Source organism: Micropterus dolomieu, linkage group LG10, assembly GCF_021292245.1.
Source record: "Micropterus dolomieu isolate WLL.071019.BEF.003 ecotype Adirondacks linkage group LG10, ASM2129224v1, whole genome shotgun sequence".
Taxonomy (NCBI): domain Eukaryota; kingdom Metazoa; phylum Chordata; class Actinopteri; order Centrarchiformes; family Centrarchidae; genus Micropterus; species Micropterus dolomieu.
The window spans coordinates 27,618,014-27,637,640 of NC_060159.1; the positions used below are offsets into that span (position 1 = coordinate 27,618,014).

A 19,627-nucleotide genomic window follows, 5' to 3' on the forward strand; every position below is an offset into this window, starting at 1 on the left:
CCTCGTCTCCGGGGCCTGGTTATGAAAAATCAACATGGTGACGATCAAAATACCAAACTTGAGGCTTCAAAACAGAAGTCCACAAACCAACGAGGGACATCACGGTGACTACGTCCACTTCTTTTATACTGTCTGTGGTCTGGACGCAGGACCACGCACTCTGCGTTTATACATATAAGCAATTAAACGTGCCATAAACAAACATGGAGGCACAGAAAAACAAAAGAGAATTAAACTCGAGGCTGAGAAGAGGGAATCTGCAGGTTTATCCATTTTATAGAGCAGATACAGCACACGCTGGTGACGCTTCCCGCTCAGCTCTCTCAATGTGGGTTTGTGATCGGGGAGCCTCCAATTCAGTCGGCAACCTTAAGATTATGTCTGTAAACTCCTCACACTACAGGGTTATTTGGGATGATAATAAATTCCGACCAGCCTCAGCTCGGGAACTCCCCTACGATTGTCAGGAAGGCAAATCGAACCCAAAATCAGCACGATTTTATTATTACTTATTGGTTTCAGTCAAAAGGAACCTGTAAATGTCAGATACTAAATGGTGTCGTTCTGAACATGCTACCTGTCCAGCTAGCACTGCAGGTCTGTCTCAATGTCCATCTGTACCCCCTGTTGGCTCAGCTGTTAATCAAACATGTGTACCAGCCAAAAGCAGCAACTAATTTCAGTTGGACTTTACTGTGCACAGATGATGTAAAATACTTGTATTTGTTTTAGAGAAAAATCCATCGTAACCTAATTTTCTGTGAGTGTTTCCATATGAAAGGAAAAGCACCAAAACAACACTTCGTCCACCAGAGCAGTAATATGTCATTGACAAATTATTGCTCTGACCACAAGTCTTTTGTTCCCAGAGCCAACAGGGCATTTCAAAAACTTGTATTGCTCATATTTATTTTATTGGCCTGTTATAGAAATGAAAAAAGTGACATGATTTTATTTCTGCCAGTGCTGAATAGCTCTTCATGATACACAGCTGCAAAGGATTTTGTCTGTCTTCTAAGTTTGAATCTCTGACACCGAAGTGCAGCACTGAATACTGGACTTCCCCATCTCACTCAGGCTGTGAGGGTTTCTGCCTGATCACCATATTTAACTACTTACGCTTTACATTTGTGACAGGTTAGGGGTCACTCCTTATTTCCCTCTTTCCTCATGTATTACTGTCTCTTTCTGTCCACTTGGAGAGGTGTTCAGTACAAACTGAAGCTCCCCTCACTGGTGGGTGATCTGCTGAGATGTTCAGGATATAACTTAACTGGTTTAAATCTCACATCAAAAAGTATAGAAACATTTATTTGATAATGGATGTGTGTACCAAACTACTAACTTGACACATGTCCACACTCCTACTTTTATGAACAGATTTTTGTGGCAGAAATAAGCACAACACAATATTACCATATCGTCACCTTTTAAGCCGACATGTTTACTTAGTAGCAGCTTATTTCCACCTCCAGCAGCTACAGAGCAACATGAGGTTTCGTGGTGAGGTGCGTTTGTGTCACCTGATGAAGGTGAGTCCAGTTTTCTCTCTGTGTTTGCTCTCTACCTGCTCCTGAAGGAAACATTTTGCGCTTTAGCTGACAAATGCTCCACTGTGTTCACCAACTAACTAGATCTGTTAGAGAGCAGCTGAGGCTGCGTAGAGCTGAGGGGGTTTCATGCTGCACATTACTATCTAAAAATATAGCTCAGTGTGGCTTCAAGTAAAGGAGCTTAGTTCGTCTTCCACCACTTTTTGGGAAAACAAAAGGAACCTAGATTACTTTTTTTTAAAACATTTTATACAAAACACTCATTTTGTACATATCTGCAAAGATTTCACTGCCAACATTTTTCTACTGGATCCAATATCTGTGCAGTTAAAGGAAAGACTGTGGCTATGGTTAAATAATGAAAGATGTTGTTTCTGACTGCCAGCCCATACTCATTCCGAGGGAGTCAAATACCTACTGTATGCTTTGTCACGTCCTTTGGCGTCTGCTATGAATGCACATGGCAGCCTTTAGTGTCATAGTTCAACACAAAATGTAGGCCTATCCGGTGTTCATTTCCCGTATGAAACACAAAGTCAAAATTGATTGTTTTTAGTTAAGTTATATAAGTATCATAGTTATTTTCTTTATTACGTAACATACGTGTCTAGGCCTTTTTACTTTCCTTAATCAAAAAACCCTGAATAGGTTACAGACTGCACAGAACGCAGCTGCTCTTAACTAAGACAAGGAAATATGACCATGTCACCCCTGTTTTAGCATCGTTGCACTGGCTCCCAGTTTGTTTTAGGATTGATTTTAAGATTTTATTCATTACTTTTAAGGTTTTCATGACCTGGCTCCTGATTACATTTTATATATTTGTATACATTTCAGATAAAGGCCCCGAGATTCTGGAACAAATTGCCTGAGGAAATTAGGCTGGCGGGGTCTGCCTCTTCTTTTAAATCTCTTTTAAAAACGTGTTTTCACCAGAAAGCAAGCCTTGTTCTTTGATTCTGTATTTTACCCTCCTGTATCTTATACCTATGCGGTTATTTTTTGTATTTTATGTGCAATTTGTTGTGAAGCACTTTATACTCTGTTTTGATAAGTGCTATATAAATAAAGGTTGTATTTATTATTAGTGTTATTATTAGTAGTATTTTTAATATTAGTATTATTATTATTATTTTCACCCAAACCAGAATCTTTTCCTGAACCTAACCAAATTGCAATTCACAATGTTAACCACTACTTTTATTTTGAAAATCTAACTAGACATTGCATATAAATTCTTGTTAACTTGGCCGCGGAGCCCTGCACATTCAAAAACAATGCTGATGGGTACCCAAGGGCTTTAAAAACAACACCAAGTATAAATGTGAAATGCAGCAGACAGCGTTGTTCCTCAAGCTGGGTCAGATTATCCAATGGAAATTATGGGCACGGGCCCAGGGGCCGATGCGCTCTTGGGGCCCAAGCGAGGGGCAGAAAACTTTTTCTTTTCCTTTTTTATTGTTTACATTTTAGATATCGAACAGCATGCTGATATATTTTTTTACTCAAACCGAATCATGTCAATGCCCCCAGTGTAGTCAAGTTAGTCATCAAATAACCCAGCGCCAAATCAAGCAAGACTGTGGTTAGTGATTTTAGTTGTTGTAGTTAAAATGAGTGAGGGAACTGTAGAAAAGATGCAGATGATAACGCCCGGCTGAAAAAACGGTCCTGTTTAAACCAAAGGTGTTTCCAACAAAAAATACCCTCTAATTCAAAATCTTGATTGTTAGCACATGTGTGTGTGGGTCAGCGGGTGGGGCCCCTACAAGACATTGTGCCCAGGGGCCTCTGACTTCTTAATCCTGGCCTGCCCTCGAGGCAAAACAGGTAGAAGGAATGAAGCACAAGGACTATTACAGCTGAAAATGTGATCACATCTGTTTTGTTATGCGACCTCTACATTTCCTAACTTTATTTATTCGCTTCAGTTTTGGACCACGTCGCAGAAATCAGCTAACTCTGCCTGAAAATGTAAAGTTCCCACTTTGTTTGTTGAATGCAGCTTTCATAATCCCGTGATTTAACACTCCCATGAAACAGTAGTCCTGAGCTGCAGAGTGAATGTAGCCACTTCCAAAGTTAATGTTCCTCGCAGGCTCTTGAGGGAAAACATGTGCTTTATAGCGTGTCAATGAGACAGTCAACACATTCATTTCATCACCCAGGCTTTGGGGAATCTGCTCATCAGTGATGCTGAGTGTTGCCGTAAATCTCGACGTGTGGTTGTTGTGGCAGCGCTGCGTGCTTCAGTCTGTGACCACACACATACTTGAGGGCTTGCGTTGCACCATATCGGTGTAGTGATCTGTATGTATGAATGTTTTATGTGTGTGTGTTCTAGGCCCACAGGAATTGATGCACTTGTCACTTTCCATATTTCATCACACGTGCATCTGCTCAATCCAGGCAGCACATTTTCTAACTTTTCTAACTTCTGCATTGCCAAATAAACAAACGTGTGGTTAACCTTTGGATATAAGCACATAAACACACTTAATTTTTCCCCAAGTATCAACTTTTCAGAGCCCCTTGTACGGCAGATATGGGTCTAGGGAGGCTGTTCCGTCCAGTCAAAGGTGCTTAATAACATCTGATGCATGTTAGCTGACAGGAAGGGTTGAAAGGACATTGTTGTTTAAACTTTTTTTCCAATAATGAAAACAATGAATTTACCCTTTCTAAAGTTTAGGTCTGTCATATCAGCCCATGGCTTCTGAACCGCTGGCTTTATGCTGCTTAATATGTGTATAAATAAAAAATGTATGCTACCAACAAGCTTAGGTTCATGTAGCCACAGCCTGAAATGGATTATTCCTCTGTGCCACAGAGCTCCTCTGTTGATCTGTCCCCCCCTAAAAAGCCGTATATGCACTTGCTGTGTTCAAATGAATGGATGGAGAATACTTTTCTTCTTGGATAATAACAAATAATTATTGTTTCATTGTGACGTGTATCTGAAGTGACACCAGCGCAGTCCTGTTTTAAACGCTTCAGTCCGAACAGGCTTCTTGACTCTGTAGTGGATCTTGTTGTTTGACTGAATGAAGGTTTTAGCTCTTTTGGCATGGTTGATGTTTGTCCTCATTTCACCCTGGATGTATCTGAAATCTATTTCCAAGTTGGACAAAGGATCAGAGCTCAAAGTCTCCAACACCTTTGCGTGATAAAACAGCATTAGTGCCCAGTGAAGTGTAGCCTTTAAACTAACTGCAGCTTCTTGTTCAATTACTTTTACATTCTTCTCTGTGTCTGTTTCTGCCGCCCAGGCTTCCTATTCTTTTCAAGATTTAGTCATGGCTCCATACAAATTGACTCTGGCTGATCCTCTCTTTCATGTTGTTACTAACCCAGTCTCTCAGCTACCTCAGCTCAGGTAACTCAGCCAACTCGGCCTGCTGAATGATGCATCCCGCATTATCAGAGGCCGCTGAGAGGTGCTTCTGAAGTGCAGGCGATCATTTCCAGACAGATCTGACCGATAGGAAACCCCCACTGTATTAAGAGTGTGAACTTTAAGTTTGTCCATTTATTGTCATTCATCCAATGACAGAGTATACAAATGAACAAAATGCTGTTTCTCGCGGTCCAAGGTACTAAAAACAAGATCACAATAATTCAACTTCCAAGAGAAGACACCATGCAGTACAACACAGTGACTGACACTAGACGAGAGCAAAGAAAGAGCAGATCCATTACTGAAAGGCGGAGTGAGCACGACGTGACTGGAGAATTATAAAGTGCGTAGTGCAACCTTGAAGTACTTATACATACAGACCGGAGCAAGCGTAAAGCCTCCGGTCTGGTACGCGAATGTAAATTCTACATTCACGGTTAGGACAGCCTGACATTAATACACACAATAGACAATAAAATCATAACACAAAAAGAACTTGCTTCACATTGTCCTGCCGGTTTGTGTCCGAAAGACACACACATGCACAAACAGGACCCATAGCAACACAAGGACAGATGTCAGAGTGAGGGGCCGCCAGTCAGTGCGGCGACCCGAGTAGTTGGGGGTTCAGGGGCTTCCTCAAGGCCTCCTTTGGCAGTGCCCAGGCAGTGAACTGGCACCTCTCCAGCTACCAGTCCACGCTCCGCAACTCTGGTACGAGCAGGATTCAAACCAGCGACCCTCCGGTTCCCAGCCTAATCCTTACAGACTGAGCTACTGCTGCCCCAAACCCTATGACTGTGAAAGTTCTCAGTCATCCAGGTCAGAGTTATATCCAAGGCAGCTTCAAATCAAGGACAACTGGACTTGTTTGAAGATACTTGAAGACGTTTCGTCTCTAATCCAAGAGGCTTGTTCAGTTCTGAGGGTTAGGGGTTAGGGTTAGATGTTAGGGTTAACCCTAACCCCGATGCGGAAGTCCTCTTAACCTGCATTCTATCAAACAGTAAGGGGCAACTCTTCTTGTTGCAAAAAGAAGTCCGGCTCCATTAGAAATAATGGTAACATGTTTCTACTTGTCAGCTGATTTATTCCCTCAGTAAACACTTTCCTGATGAGTTTATGGTCTCAGTCGCTAGTTTCAAGTCTTCTTCAACACAGCATGATGTTCATTTAGTAAATTATGGTCCCATTTAGAGGAACAGAGACTATAAAGCAGAGTATGCTTCAGGGCAGGATTATTACAAGTTGTTACCATGGCGACCTGTTAATCAGGCAAGAGTGACTCGTACCCTCGGCACTGTGTAAATTTAACCAGAATGTTGAAAAAGCATATTAGGAGTCGGCTGCTCACTTTCTCTGGTGAGTACATTTAGTTTTAAGCCTGTTGTTCTGTAGACAAAGTTATCAGCTCTGTTAAAATGACAGTTAACATGAATTACAGATGCACCTGGCTAAACAAGCTAGCTAGCTCCGCACGTGGCCATTAGCTCCACCATCTTGTCCAACCATGGTCACGTCCGGTGCCGCTGGCTGCAAAAACGCAACATGGCGGCGCCCTATCAGCCAAACTCGAGGCTTCAAAACAGCAGTCCACAAACCAACGGGTGACGTCATGATGACTACGTCCACTTCTTATATACAGTCTATGGACCGGAGTCTGAAGCACAGGGAGATGTTTGCTAGCACCAACTGCCATCACTTTCCAGCACTTGTGGAAACAACATACATACTTTTAATAACGGACACACTGTGACCTACACTCATAAACTGTATACCTACACTGTACATTTACTGCCTGACTGACAACTTATTACTTGCTCCTTTTCAGCGTCTTTCTGCTGCTCGCTCTCTCTCATTCGCTCGTCCACTCACTCGCTATACAAACCCATTGCACTGCAGTTATGGTGCATTCAGACCAACTGCAAATTTTTGCCTCGCAACTCTTTCCTCGCGTGAGTACATTCGGTGCAAGTGTTCACACACAACGCGAGAAGGCGAATAAACACAACTCGCCATTACTACAACTGTATGAACCCAAAGTTACATTTTGCTGTGATTAAATAGCAAACGGATTAAACTGATGCCGAAATAACAACATGATGCAGATTTGTTAAACATATGAATTCATGCTTTGTCAGGTCTGTCAGCAAGACAGCAGGACAACAACTTCTAAAATGTTTGTTTTCTGAATGGAGTTTGGATCGATCAGGGCTATGCTATGCTAACTTGGACACAGGAAAGTACGATAGCTGGAATAAAGTTACAGACACATGTTTTCTTAACTCACCAGGTTGTTCAACCTCCTCTCTTTCTTTTCTCCAAGTAATGTCCAGTTTTGTCTGTTTTTTATATAAATATGAAGTCGTAGTCCAACGGAGCTAACGACGCTAACAACAACACTGGAACTGAATGTGCACGGAAGCTGCTGAGAAGCTCCAGTGAAGATAAATCAACGTTGAAATCCCAAAAACTAAAGAAAAAAGCTATTTTAATAAAAGAAGTTAACTCTGAGCTCCACAAGTAATCGGCGTAGTTGTCAGAGCCGAATCCAACCGACTATGGGTGTTTATTTGTCCAATGGTTGCAGCGCTGCTCCCTGCTCCTCTCCCCCACGTTTAGCGGATCTCAGCCGGCCAGCAGATTTTCAATCCCCCTGCTCTGCCCGGCCCTCTCCACACAACGCTCTGAAGAATTTGCGTTGCCTTTGTGTCGCCGGCCCCTCTTTGCATTGACTTTGTATGTAAACTCACTGCCCCGAACACCCTCTTCGCTTTTGGTCTGAAAGCACCATTAAAAGACCTAACTCCGCTGTCACGTAGATGTCCTTAGATTAATGAGGAGAGGCAGCTAGCAAAGCGTGATTTACTGTGCTCACACAGTGTGCGGGCGAAAATCATTTGTTCCACATTGATATTACATTACTGAGTGAAATTTTAGTAGCAGCGGTCATAATTCAGCAGCAGCGATGCACCGAATATAGAGGAACCATGTCTGTACTGTGCACATCAACATGACCTTTTTAATTAACATTTAGAGAGTGGATTTGTGAAATCTGTGAATCAAAAAAATAGTTGATCATATTTACAGTACAAACCTCAGTGAACTATTAGGGGGGGAAACAACAAAAAAACAACATACTAGCAGCATCAGTAGCAGGAGTAATAAGAGTAGTGTGGGAGTGCTCTAACAGCGTGAACAGTTGAACTGAGTGAACAGTTGTGCCTAATGTGAGATATGTACTGTAGTGCATGACCGTGATGTGCATAGTATTCAGTTTCAGTTCATTGTGTTACACCACAATGTCTTGTGTTTCTACCCGTGTACTATGGCCTCTCGCCCCGTTATATCTCTGACCTTTTAGTCCCATACGCACCAGCACGTGCCTTCCCTTCTGAGTATCTCAGTAGTCCGGTGGTTGAGGTCTTGCTCCAGATCCAGAGATCGATGGATCAAACCCCGCTCACAGCATGGTAACGAAAAGGGGCAAAACTTAACACATATGTTTGCTGAAGTGTGCAGCACATCATTGAGTCTCTTAGCTGATGGAGCCGCACATTTCACAGACAGCGGTAGCAATCGCAAAAAATAGCTGGCAGCTCTCACACGCATTTTCTGAAGAAAATGCCCGTTACTTTTACTGTACCGATATTGGATTTTCAAGGCTGATAGTGAGATCAATATTTGGGAGTTTAAAAAAACATATATCTAATCAATCTAATAATGATATATTGGCTGTAATTTTTTTTAACATACAGTTACATAAGATCTTGGAAGGATCCTTTAAATTGATTTTGAAAGATACATGCTCAGCGTGACATTTTGTTATGAATAACTCAACTTGATGGACTAATGGAGACACTGTTCTGCATTACTTCATTATCAGGTGACACAGATACTTATATATTTGCAGTAAGCTGATATGGGCTGGTATATTTGCTTTGCCTATTTATTTGTCTAACTCTAGAATTTGGGTTAAACAATGTGATTGAAATGAGTAATCAATTTCTAAAAACCAGAGGTGGAACCAAGTCAGTGTTTACAAGTCAAGTCTCAAGTCCTAAACTTAAAATTTTGAGTCCCAAACAAATCATATTGTGCTCTAAACCAAATTTAACAGCAATTCATAGTTTAAAATGAGTATAAAAAAAAGTCTAAAGTCACCATTTTTGTGACTCTGGTCCAAGTAACGGGACTGGAGTCCACACCCCGGCCAAGAACATGCCCTCAGTAACATGCTGTCAGTGCTCCTGGAGCACACTGGCTGTAAGCAATAATTACAGAGCACAATAAACTATGATCTATAATATTAAAGTATGCAAAACAATTGGAAACAAACATAAATGTATAAATATATCTTAATACTTCAACATTAAAGCTCTGAAATGGCCTATGGCCTCTTGCTCTTGGCTGCACCATCTTTTGATGCACTCCCCTGACTCTGGATATACTGAGAAGGCGCAATATGCTTTTCTTGGCTTTGTTGTGTAAAACTAGAAGCATGTAAATTCTCCATTGTCAACACTGTGGCCAAAGAAGCTAAAGTCATTGATATTAAGCAGTCTTATTTCAGAATTTGGCTGAATGTAACATTGGGAAAACACAAACAAATCATGACCTAACATTTAAAACAAGGAGCCAGATTTTAGTGTCCATCTTTTCTTGCTTTGCACAGTTTATCATGGTTAATGGGGCGGCGTGGAGAGGTAGAATCTGTTGAGACGGACACTTGGAGATATTAAAGCAAGTAAACCAACACAAACATTCACACACAAAGTGAATGCATAATACAGCTTATATGTTTTATATGCCGTTTTATTGAATCCCACTGAATTTAGAAGAGAAATAAAGAAGATGAGACTTCTTTCAGATCACTGGTTCAGTTTGTCTCACAATTGCTTATTCCTGCAAACATTTACATGGATATTTATGATTCATTTTATTCTTGTGCAGGGGAAATTGAGTTAGAGCGTAAACAGTGAGTTCAGCCTGATTTAAACACATACTGGGTTCAGCCTGGTTTACTGTATATAAACACAGGCACGCTGATGAGATTAACATCAGTACAAATTATCTATGTATCTCAGGAATGTGTGTCTTATCTCTTCCCTGAGAGGAGTACAAAGAGGGGGCCAAATGGAAACCCCGCACACCCCATGCACTCTAAGTGGTATGTCAGTTTTTGGGATCCCAGCCTGCACTGTCTTTTATTACAAGCTATTTTCTGGTTAGACGTGTGCACATTCACCTGTTTAACTTTGTTAGCTACACATGTAGTTTGAACACAACATCTAGTCTATGAGGTGAGGGCAGAATGAAGCTATCATAACACAATATGCTAATACATAATATCGGGTAACCTCAGGCCTATTTAAGGTTAGGAAATCAGTTTAAAATATTCTCTGAAATATTCTTCGGGAAGCATGGGCTTAATGAAACTAATGAAACTTTGTGTCCCAAATTATCAAACATACTACTGAAAAATAGTTTTAGGTCATTACTTTGAACATTTCAATTCTGCTTTGTAAAGTCGGCCTCTTTGTCATTTGTCTTCTGTGTCGTATGAGTCCTGTAGTCCACTTGATGGAAACCAGAGCTAATGTGGTGTTCTTTATCCTATTCTTTATCAGGCTCGGCAAGTTGTAATTTATTAAACTGGTTTAGGTTGTCAGAGGTGGCTCTCATTCCTCAATGTTCATGCTGTGTGAGTTCTTGCAGGCCTGTAATAAAACAAGAAATTATCAATCAGCTTTTCAATAAGTGACCTCCTGAGTCCTGCAAAGGTCATCTGAGGTTCCTGGGGAAAAGTTTAGCAGGTCTTTCGATACCGTGTTTGTTAAATCTTGCAAAGATATTTTAACTCCCCCTATCACCCATTTGATAAACTTGTCTTTCAGACATTGTGTCTTTCCTGATGACTGGAAATTTGCCATTGTTACACCTGTTTATATCTGGAGACTGCCATAATGCCAGGAACTACAGACCTATAGGTTACTGCCAGTACTTTCCAAAATTGCAGAGAAAGTTGTAATTGAGCAACTAACATTGTTTCTAAATACAAGCACGTTTGGGGTTTTTTTGTATGCAGTTTGGCTTTAGAATAAATCATTCTACTGAAACTGCTACCTTGGTTTTGATAGAGCAAATTAAATCAAGGCTCAACGAAGGAGGAGTAGTACATGCTGTATTTTTAGATCTAAGTAAAGCATTTGATACTGTTGATCATGATGTGTTAATATCAGGGCTCTCCAGATTTAATTTTTTATCTAGAACGCTTTCATATTTATCTAACAGGATGCAATGTGTTAAAGTTTGTGATGCACTGTCACACGAGGGTCAGTGCTAGGTCTGTTTTTGTTTATTTTATATATTAATGACCTTCCCGAACAGTGTCAGGATGTAGACCTGCAAATGTATGCAGATGACACTGTTGTATACACACATGCAAAAACAGCTGAACTGGCAGTGGCCAACTTAGGGCTGGACAATAAAACAATTACAATAATTATCGCAATATAATTTTGTTCAGTAACAATATAACAAATGTTCAATAAATATTCAATAAATGTTTGATTTTATTCACTTGAACCATACCAATGTTTTATTAAGATGGTTATTTTGTTGAGGGAAAAGGGCTGAAAAAAAGCGAATGTGAAGTGAAGTCATCCACTGTTTGGCATCAAGTGTTGACCATAGAGATGAGTTTAAACCACAATTAACCATCAGGTTTCTTGAACTTTCCCTCAGTAGCAAACATCAGCCTTTAAACTCAAAAGAAAGAAAGATTTGATATCGAAAGATATGAAACTTTTTATCGTGTTTTTTTATTTTTGGCCATATCATCCACCCCTAGGCAAACTTAATTGAACATTGAAAGTGCATTGAAAATGATCTCACAGTGGCTTGATCAATCATTTCATAGTCTAAATGTGAATAAGACAAAACATACCTTTTGTCTTATTCCTTGGCACAACCTACTCCCACTGACATTTTTATTAATGGTGAAAGGATTGACATAGTCACTGATTTGAAATATCTTGGTGTGACCTTGGATCCAAATCAGTATTTTAAGAAACATGTTAAAAATATGGTTAAAACCATTAAGTACAATTTAATAAAATTTAGACATATTAGAAGCTGTCTATCATTTGATGCAGCTAGGGTATTTATGCATAGCATGATCCTTTCACATATGTGTGGGCAGGCTGGCGAAACCACTATTAAACCTCTTGAGTCCTTGTACAAAGAAACTTTTAAAATCTTGGACAGAAAATCCATTTCATCATTGCAGGATTCTTCAGAAATATAATTTGCTTAGCTTTGACAATTTTACATTATTTTCTAATTTGTGTTTAGTCCGAAATTTAAATGGCTTGGCTGCTTCTCCACTTTGTGATTTTGTGTTTACTTGCTCAGCAAAATCAATTAGGTCCTCCAGAATCTCTTCTGTTGGACACAGGATACAGGAATTTGTATGTGATAATCCCACAGTCAGTTCCAACGTTTCACAAAGTTGACCAAAATCATAGTTTCCAGTGGAAACAGAAAACACATTAATGACTGATCGGCATCTGTATATCTCATGTGTTGAATGCATTTCCAGACAGATCTGACCGATAGGAAACCTCCACTGTATTCAGACTCAAGTTCAAGTTTGTTTATTGTCATTCATCCAAATGAACAAAATGCCGTTTCTCTCGGTCCAAGGTACTAAAAACAAGATCACAATAATTCAACTTCCAAGAGAAGACACCATGCAGTACAACACAGTGACTGTCAGAAAGAGCAGATCCATTACTGAAAGGCAGAGTGAGCACGGCGTGACTGGAGCATTATAAAGTGCGTAGTGCAACCTTGAAGTACTTGTACATTATTCATCCATACTATATAAATAGTAACAGCATTAATAAGAGTAGTGTGGGAGTGCTCTAACTGCGTGAACCGTTGAACTGAGTGAACAGTTGTGCCTAATGTGAGATATGTACTGTAGTGCATGACCGTGATGTGCATAGTATTCAGTTTGTGGCAGTGGTCCTGGGGAGCCTGGGGTGCAGCAGAGTCCTCTTTGTGTGCGTGTTAGGTTTGGTGTAGAGTGAGGTGGTGGGTAATGAGCGGAGACATGGTCCAGACTGTTAAACTGACAAACTGTAAAACAGATTCCAGATGAGAACATCAGGAAACTGCCCTGATTTGCCTCCAAGCATTACAGACCGACCACTGTCTTTGTCACAAAGAGACTTGCACACATTCAGTAGTTGGACAATCAGTTTAAATTCCTCCATCCATTTTCGTTAGAATTCTCTTAATCTGTGGACGGGGATGAATCGTCCTCCCAGTAAGAGGAGAGATGTGACGCCCGGCAACTCTTTCAAAGTTGTTTGATTTACACTTTGCGTGTGATCGTTTAAGGATCAGACCCTGTGTGGACCCTGCTGCTTCACTGTGGAGTGGAACTGTGTGCACTCAGTGTTACACCACAATGTCTTGTGTTTCTACCCGTATACTATGGCCTCTCGCCCTGTTATATCTTTGACCTTTTAGCTAAACCAAATGAAATGTCTTCATTGTCCACAAATGTGGAAATGTGTCTTTGGCTTCACAGGCTGATTAAAAACCACATCCTTAAAAATCAAAATCAAAACACAATAAATAACACAACATACACAGTAGAGACCATAACGGATAGCATTGCAGTGTACAGACATTATGAATTTAGAAAGATTATTGCATTTAGTATGAAAGACTTTTTGTAAATGTTCTTAGTTGCTGCAGCTGCTCTATAGCGCCTTCCAGAGGGCAATTTAATAAATTCATTAAACATAGGGTGTACAGAATCAGATGCAATTTGTCCAGCTTTTTGTTTCACCTGCGTTTTATATATACATCCCAATTGTTTCTGCTCCTTCCCAATAATCTCTACAGCCAAATTTTTAATTCTGCACAATCTGTTTTTGTCCTTCCCCCCCAAGTGTCCATACCATATATTAAAAGTTAGAATGCTTTCTACACTCTCTAAGATATTCTTGCTTATGTCTTATGCCGTAGTCCAGATCCTCGGGCAGAGGTCTGTTGTCTGTTCCAGAATCTTGACTTAAAACTACAAAATGCAAATACATAATATCAGGTATCCTCAGACCTATTTAAGGTTGAGAAATCAGTTCTAGTTTATCCTAGGCGTTATCCTAGGTGGCTCATTGTTCATGCTGTGTGAGTTCTTGCAGGCCTGTCGTAAAACAAGAAATTACCAATCAGCTTTTCAGTAGGTGACCTCCTGAGTCCTGCAAAGGCCATGGGACATCTAAGGTTCCTGGGGAAAAGTTTAACAGCTCTCTCAGGAGATTTAAAATTCTTCATCATCAAATCGTCACAATCTTTTTCATGATACACGTGTTGAAATTTTGAAACGATGTTGCACAACTCCTGGTGTTTTAAGTAGATACACAATAACATGACGCAGAATATGATGTGTAACTTCACAGAAGTTACTTTACGGGAATTTGGACGTGATAATTCTACAGTCAGTTTCAACGTTTCACAAAGAAACAATAAAAATAAAAATCATAGTTTCCAGTGGAAACAGACAACACATTATTGACAGATCGGCATCTGTATATCTCATGTGTTGAATGCAGGATTCTTTCTCTTCTATCTTTCTGAGCTCTGCCAACAATGTCTCGAGAGTTTCAGCGCCAGCATCAGTCTCTCGTTGTATAGTTTCCAGATGTTTGAGGTCAGAGAATCCCTACATTTCAAAACGTGTTGTTCGTGACCAGAGGTTGACCTGTTGTTTCCAGGGGTCCTTCTTGTGACACAGGTTCACCCCTAACTCACCCCTCGGTCATTGAACTGCACTCTGGAGTGTATTTGAGGGGAACATGGCGGGGAAAAAATGTCTGGGTTTCAGAGGGGGATACAGGAACTAAAAGAAACAACCCAGTATGACATAATAGGGCATTTTTAAAGTCAAAACTACTGGACAGGATCGGCTGCACATTACTGTGTGGAGTCAGGGGCATAATCAGTGCTTTTATAATGCACAGTGAATGTCCAGAATGCAAAAGTTCTGGGAGCCGTGACTGTGGCCCACGCCAGCAGCAAACTATCCCTTGACCCCGTAGATTCATGTTGCATAGGGACACCATTTGGAAGAGAGGCTGGGAATCGTAGCTGTATGTTCAGCAAGACAACGACTTCATTCCTTTTATTGTTTAATCAGGCACAGATACCAGGAATGACAAAGAGCAGTGATTGAGCTTCCTTTCTGTGCCAAGGAAGACTTTGGCTGAACAGCATGATTCAGAGGCAAGCTAAATCACTGCCTGCTCACAGCAACATTTTGATGGTACCAGAGGACTAGCGCACAGTCAGTATGTGCTTGATTTGGCCCAACTTATAGGCTATACTTTTTGTATGAATGCTTTGGCTCAGTTTCTATGAGAAACTTCCAAGATATAAAAGTAGAGGCTGCTAGTGTCGGTCCAAATCGCATCAAAGAAACTTGATTAAAATGACATCACTATAAATTTTGCATGACATTCTCAACAAGTAGACAAAATTATTGTTGCACACCTGAGCTCAGTTCACAGCTGCCAAATTAATATATGTGACGACTCCCATTGTGCCAACACAGTGGTCTCATTGAAATGAATGCGGAGGCTGCTTCTTTTTAAAGCACTTAGTCTGAAAGCAGGTTTTTCTTTGCACAATAAAATGTAAAAGCTAATATAAGCCTTCACTGTAGTTGTGTTTGTGTTCATATTTTCATTGCCAGCATCAACAGAACAATGTAGCCAACTATGAAGCTTTGTACCTCAGACACTGCATATTAATCGTGTGTAACCCATCTTTCCTACACTTCCTATCCTTTTCTCTGAAGTTTAACCAGCACAAATCTCTAGCTAAACACATGAAATGAATAGCTGAGAGCTTTCAAGATCCAATTAACATTACAACAGAATGATATCCAAACATACTACTGTGTAGTTGTCTTTTCAACGTAAGGTTATGCACACATTTTGAAAGGGGATTTCGGGATCAAGTGGGAAATTAAATACAAATATACCTTAACAAAAATGAGGCCGCTGTGGTGAAGCTTGAAATGACCTGGTTGTATTATCCGTTGGCTCTGAAACCTTTTATAATTGCAAGGCCCTGAGAAGGAAGAACGCCAAACCAACCAACCCTGTTTGTAAGAGAAAATAACAACACAGAAAAACACCAGACAACGACCAGATTGTCTGGAGGTTAACACTTCACTGTGACTAGGCATAAATGAGGAAATATAGAATCAAAGCCCGGTGCAGATGGTCAGCAAAACCGCTTAGCACCCATTAAGCCTGTTTTTCTCCCATGGAGAATACATGGCATAGCTATTGAGGTCTGTTACAGCAGAGATCTTATGGTGTTGAATAGGGGTGTGTGAAATGTATCATCTACAATAGTATCAACATTATCGAGTACGCTGCGTCACTCATTTTGCAAAAAACACTTCATCTGTGCACTGTCACTGCGTTACACTTAAACAAACAATAGCTGCTAAAAAAATCATGAAGTTAAAAGCGAGTGACCAAACAGCGCCAGGAAAAAAGACACTGACACCGCCAGCCTCGCAGTCTACGTCGTTAGATCAGATTGCTAGACATGGTTTGGCTTGTGGATGCTGATCAAAGGACGTCAATCTGCAAACTATGTCAACAATCAGTTGCCGTTAAAGACCACAAACTAACGACTGCACGAAATATAAAGACTATGAAAATCTTCAGGAGTCAGCTGCCCACAACAGACCTGAATCAGCCAAGGTACCAGCACAGAAACCCGGTTCAAACACGCCTACACTGATGATGACAAAATCAAAGCCACTAACATAACAGCTACAACAGAACTCAGGGCAAATATAGTAACAGATGAAATGGTTTACTCATACTTGCACTGTTTAATGTAGGTAACACTTTCGCTGGTGATTTCAGTGTTTTTAAATAGTTTTAACTTCAGTTTTAAATACATAAATAAGACCTGTTTCCATTAATATATTAGTAAGCAACAACTTATATCCTATTGTTAACCATTCCTGTTCAGCTCCTGGACCATAGGACCACATTCGCGTACGTAAGATGGCTGCCACGCATATCCTGCATTCCTTTGGCGCGTAGGTTTTGCACGTCTCCAGAAATTAACACAGCAATATGCAATTCAGCACATGAACGTGGGGGCAGTATATTGACCTGATGGGCAGGTCAGCAGAAAACCCCTATTCCACACACCAGCCCAGGTGGTGGCGGGATGCAGTTGGTTTGCCAATCGCCGTTAAACTCAAAAGAAGAAGGAGTTTGTTATGATGTCTCATTAAAATCACGACCTGCTCGAGTGTCGCTATGTTTGGTTTGTTTACATTGTGCAAATTCAGAGGTTGTCAAGGAAGATAATTCGGTGTCAGCGAGGGATGATCCGGCCCTGCTCTGCCCGCTAGTGGATTCACGTTTAATCCTCCAGGTACACACAAAGTATGCAGGCAAGTATGTGAAGAATGCCGTTTGCATTACCGACGCCTCTCTACGCCTACGCATTGTTAAAAAGCAAGTATGTCGGAGGCTTTAAACTGAGGGTTTATTGCTGACCTGCTGCTCTCTGCTCTGCTGCCGTTCACCAGTGTTCACACACACACACACACACACACACACACACACACACACACACACACTTTCTCCCACATGACTTTTACAAACACATTTTTGAAGGAAGCCAAATACTGTCTAAGTATCGTTATCGACAAAATCCCAGAAAATATCCAGATATCATTTTTGGTCAACACCCCTCGTGTTGAATGGTTGGTGGTAAGTGTTGACTCCCTGTCACTTGAAGACTCTGCGGAGTATTTTCCATAAGAGAATCTCTAGGATGTTTCTGGCGTTCCCTATTGAGGCAGCAGAGTCTGTTTGGCTCGTAGACCTTCAGCACCTTCCTCTCTCTATCCTCCTCCTCGCTGATAAGCTGTTCTGCTCTGGGTCCTCGCCACTGATCTTTTGATCTTAGCGATGGTTAAAGTTAAGATACAGGTCTGTGTGAGTGGATTGTTTACTTGTAAACAGGTGGTATCAGATATTATCGCACGTCTCTATCCATATACACGTATAGTAAATGTGGGAAAATGTATTTTATTTGTCTTGGACATTTTGCCCTCACTCACTTTAATCTTCCTGCTTTAGATTTTAAACTATGCTGTGGAAACTTAACCTTGTTGTTTTTGTTGCTGTGAAATAATGATGAATTCCTCTCCTGTGTGTTAATCTTAAAACATACCACCTTAATTAAAGCTGTAATACTGGAACAGTGCAATAATACCCATTAAACTTGTAGTAACACTAATACTACATGGTTCGTTTGACAGCACCATGAGGTCTAAGCCTAAATGAAATGATTTCATTATTGCATATTGAAGTCACAATCCTGTGTGTGTCTTCATTTGCAGATAAAGGTTACTCCAACCAGCCCAGCCCCAAGTGCGTCTCCTCGTGCCCTTCCTCCTCAGAGGAAGGGCCCAGCTCCTCCTCTTCCTCGTCCTCCATGCTCCCTGTCAGCCAGATGATCGACAAGGTGAAAGGTTACTGCTCCACACGCTCGGACAACTTCTACAAGAACATCATCATGTCTGAGAGCTTTGCCAACTGCACCAGGTTGTAGAAGGGATCCTCAGTGTTTTTGGGGCAGACCTTCTGGATGCTTCCCCTGTCTTTTGGAACTGCCTGAATTGTTCTAGAACATTTTCTTTTGACATCATCCTCCCAGACGCTTCAGTGACAGAGAATGATACGGCTAAAGGTTCCACTATGAAGGGAAACAATGGAACCCGGCCTGTTGTTCTGGAACTGCTGTGATTTAAGGCGTCACTTCTGTCCTTAAACTGCTGCCCAACATTGTAGAACCTTTCCTGTTCTATATTTACTTTTAATTTCTAGAACTCTCTGACAGCCTCAACAGTGTAGAACCTTTTGTTTCTGCCCAGCATTCTAGAATCATGCGTGTTTTGGAACTGCTCAAAGCACTTTGGATCCTCCCTCCAAGTCTTTTGGAACTGCCTGAATTGTTCTTCAGGAACAGAAGAGGCTACTGTCGAAGGTTCCTAAATGAAGGGAAACAATGGAACCTGCCTCGTTGTTCTGGAACTGTCCACAATGTTATTTAAGGCTTTGCTTTTGTTTCTGGAACTGCTGCCCAACATTGTAGAACATTCCCTGTTCTGGAATTACTTTTAATTTCTAGAACTCTCTGACAGCCTCAACAGTGTAGAACCTTTTGTTTCTGCCCAAAATTCTAGAATTCTTTCCCAACTTCAGCCACAGAAGAGGGTTCTAAAAGTCCTTTTTCAAAGCACGTCCAGCATTATTGTTGCTGACCAGAATTCTAGACCCGTCGGTCCGAAATCACCACTCATTCACTACTCACTACGTCGGGAGTAGGGAGGACTATATAGTGATAATAAACACTTTTGGACACTACTCTGATCATTATTTCAGCACCGTTAATTACGTAATTGCCAGTAGTTTCCCATAAATTCATTTATTTGTGGCGGCCCACCACATTATCAGCTCTGAGCGCTACGTAGTGATTGCCGTTATTTGTTTTTGTTGTTTTTTTTTACTATTTAAGATGGGAAAAGCTCCCTCTCTCTCTCCCCCCCCCC

The 19,627-nt window shown here is 40.9% G+C and overlaps 1 protein-coding gene across 7 annotated transcripts in view; it reads left to right on the forward strand.

Moving 5' to 3' along the window:
* Positions 1-19,442, forward strand: part of adgrg6 (adhesion G protein-coupled receptor G6) — a 116,384-nt gene extending 96,942 nt beyond the window's left edge. For 6 of the 7 annotated variants that reach the window (XM_046061038.1, XM_046061040.1, XM_046061039.1 and 3 more), the window contains one exon: positions 18,416-19,442. In XM_046061038.1, the coding sequence (XP_045916994.1) occupies positions 18,416-18,627 (212 nt within the window). In that variant the 3' untranslated portion in view covers positions 18,628-19,442. The remainder of the gene's footprint in view (positions 1-18,415) is intronic. The other variant, XM_046061041.1, reaches the window with a different exon arrangement.
* Positions 19,443-19,627: the final 185 nt, after the last annotated feature.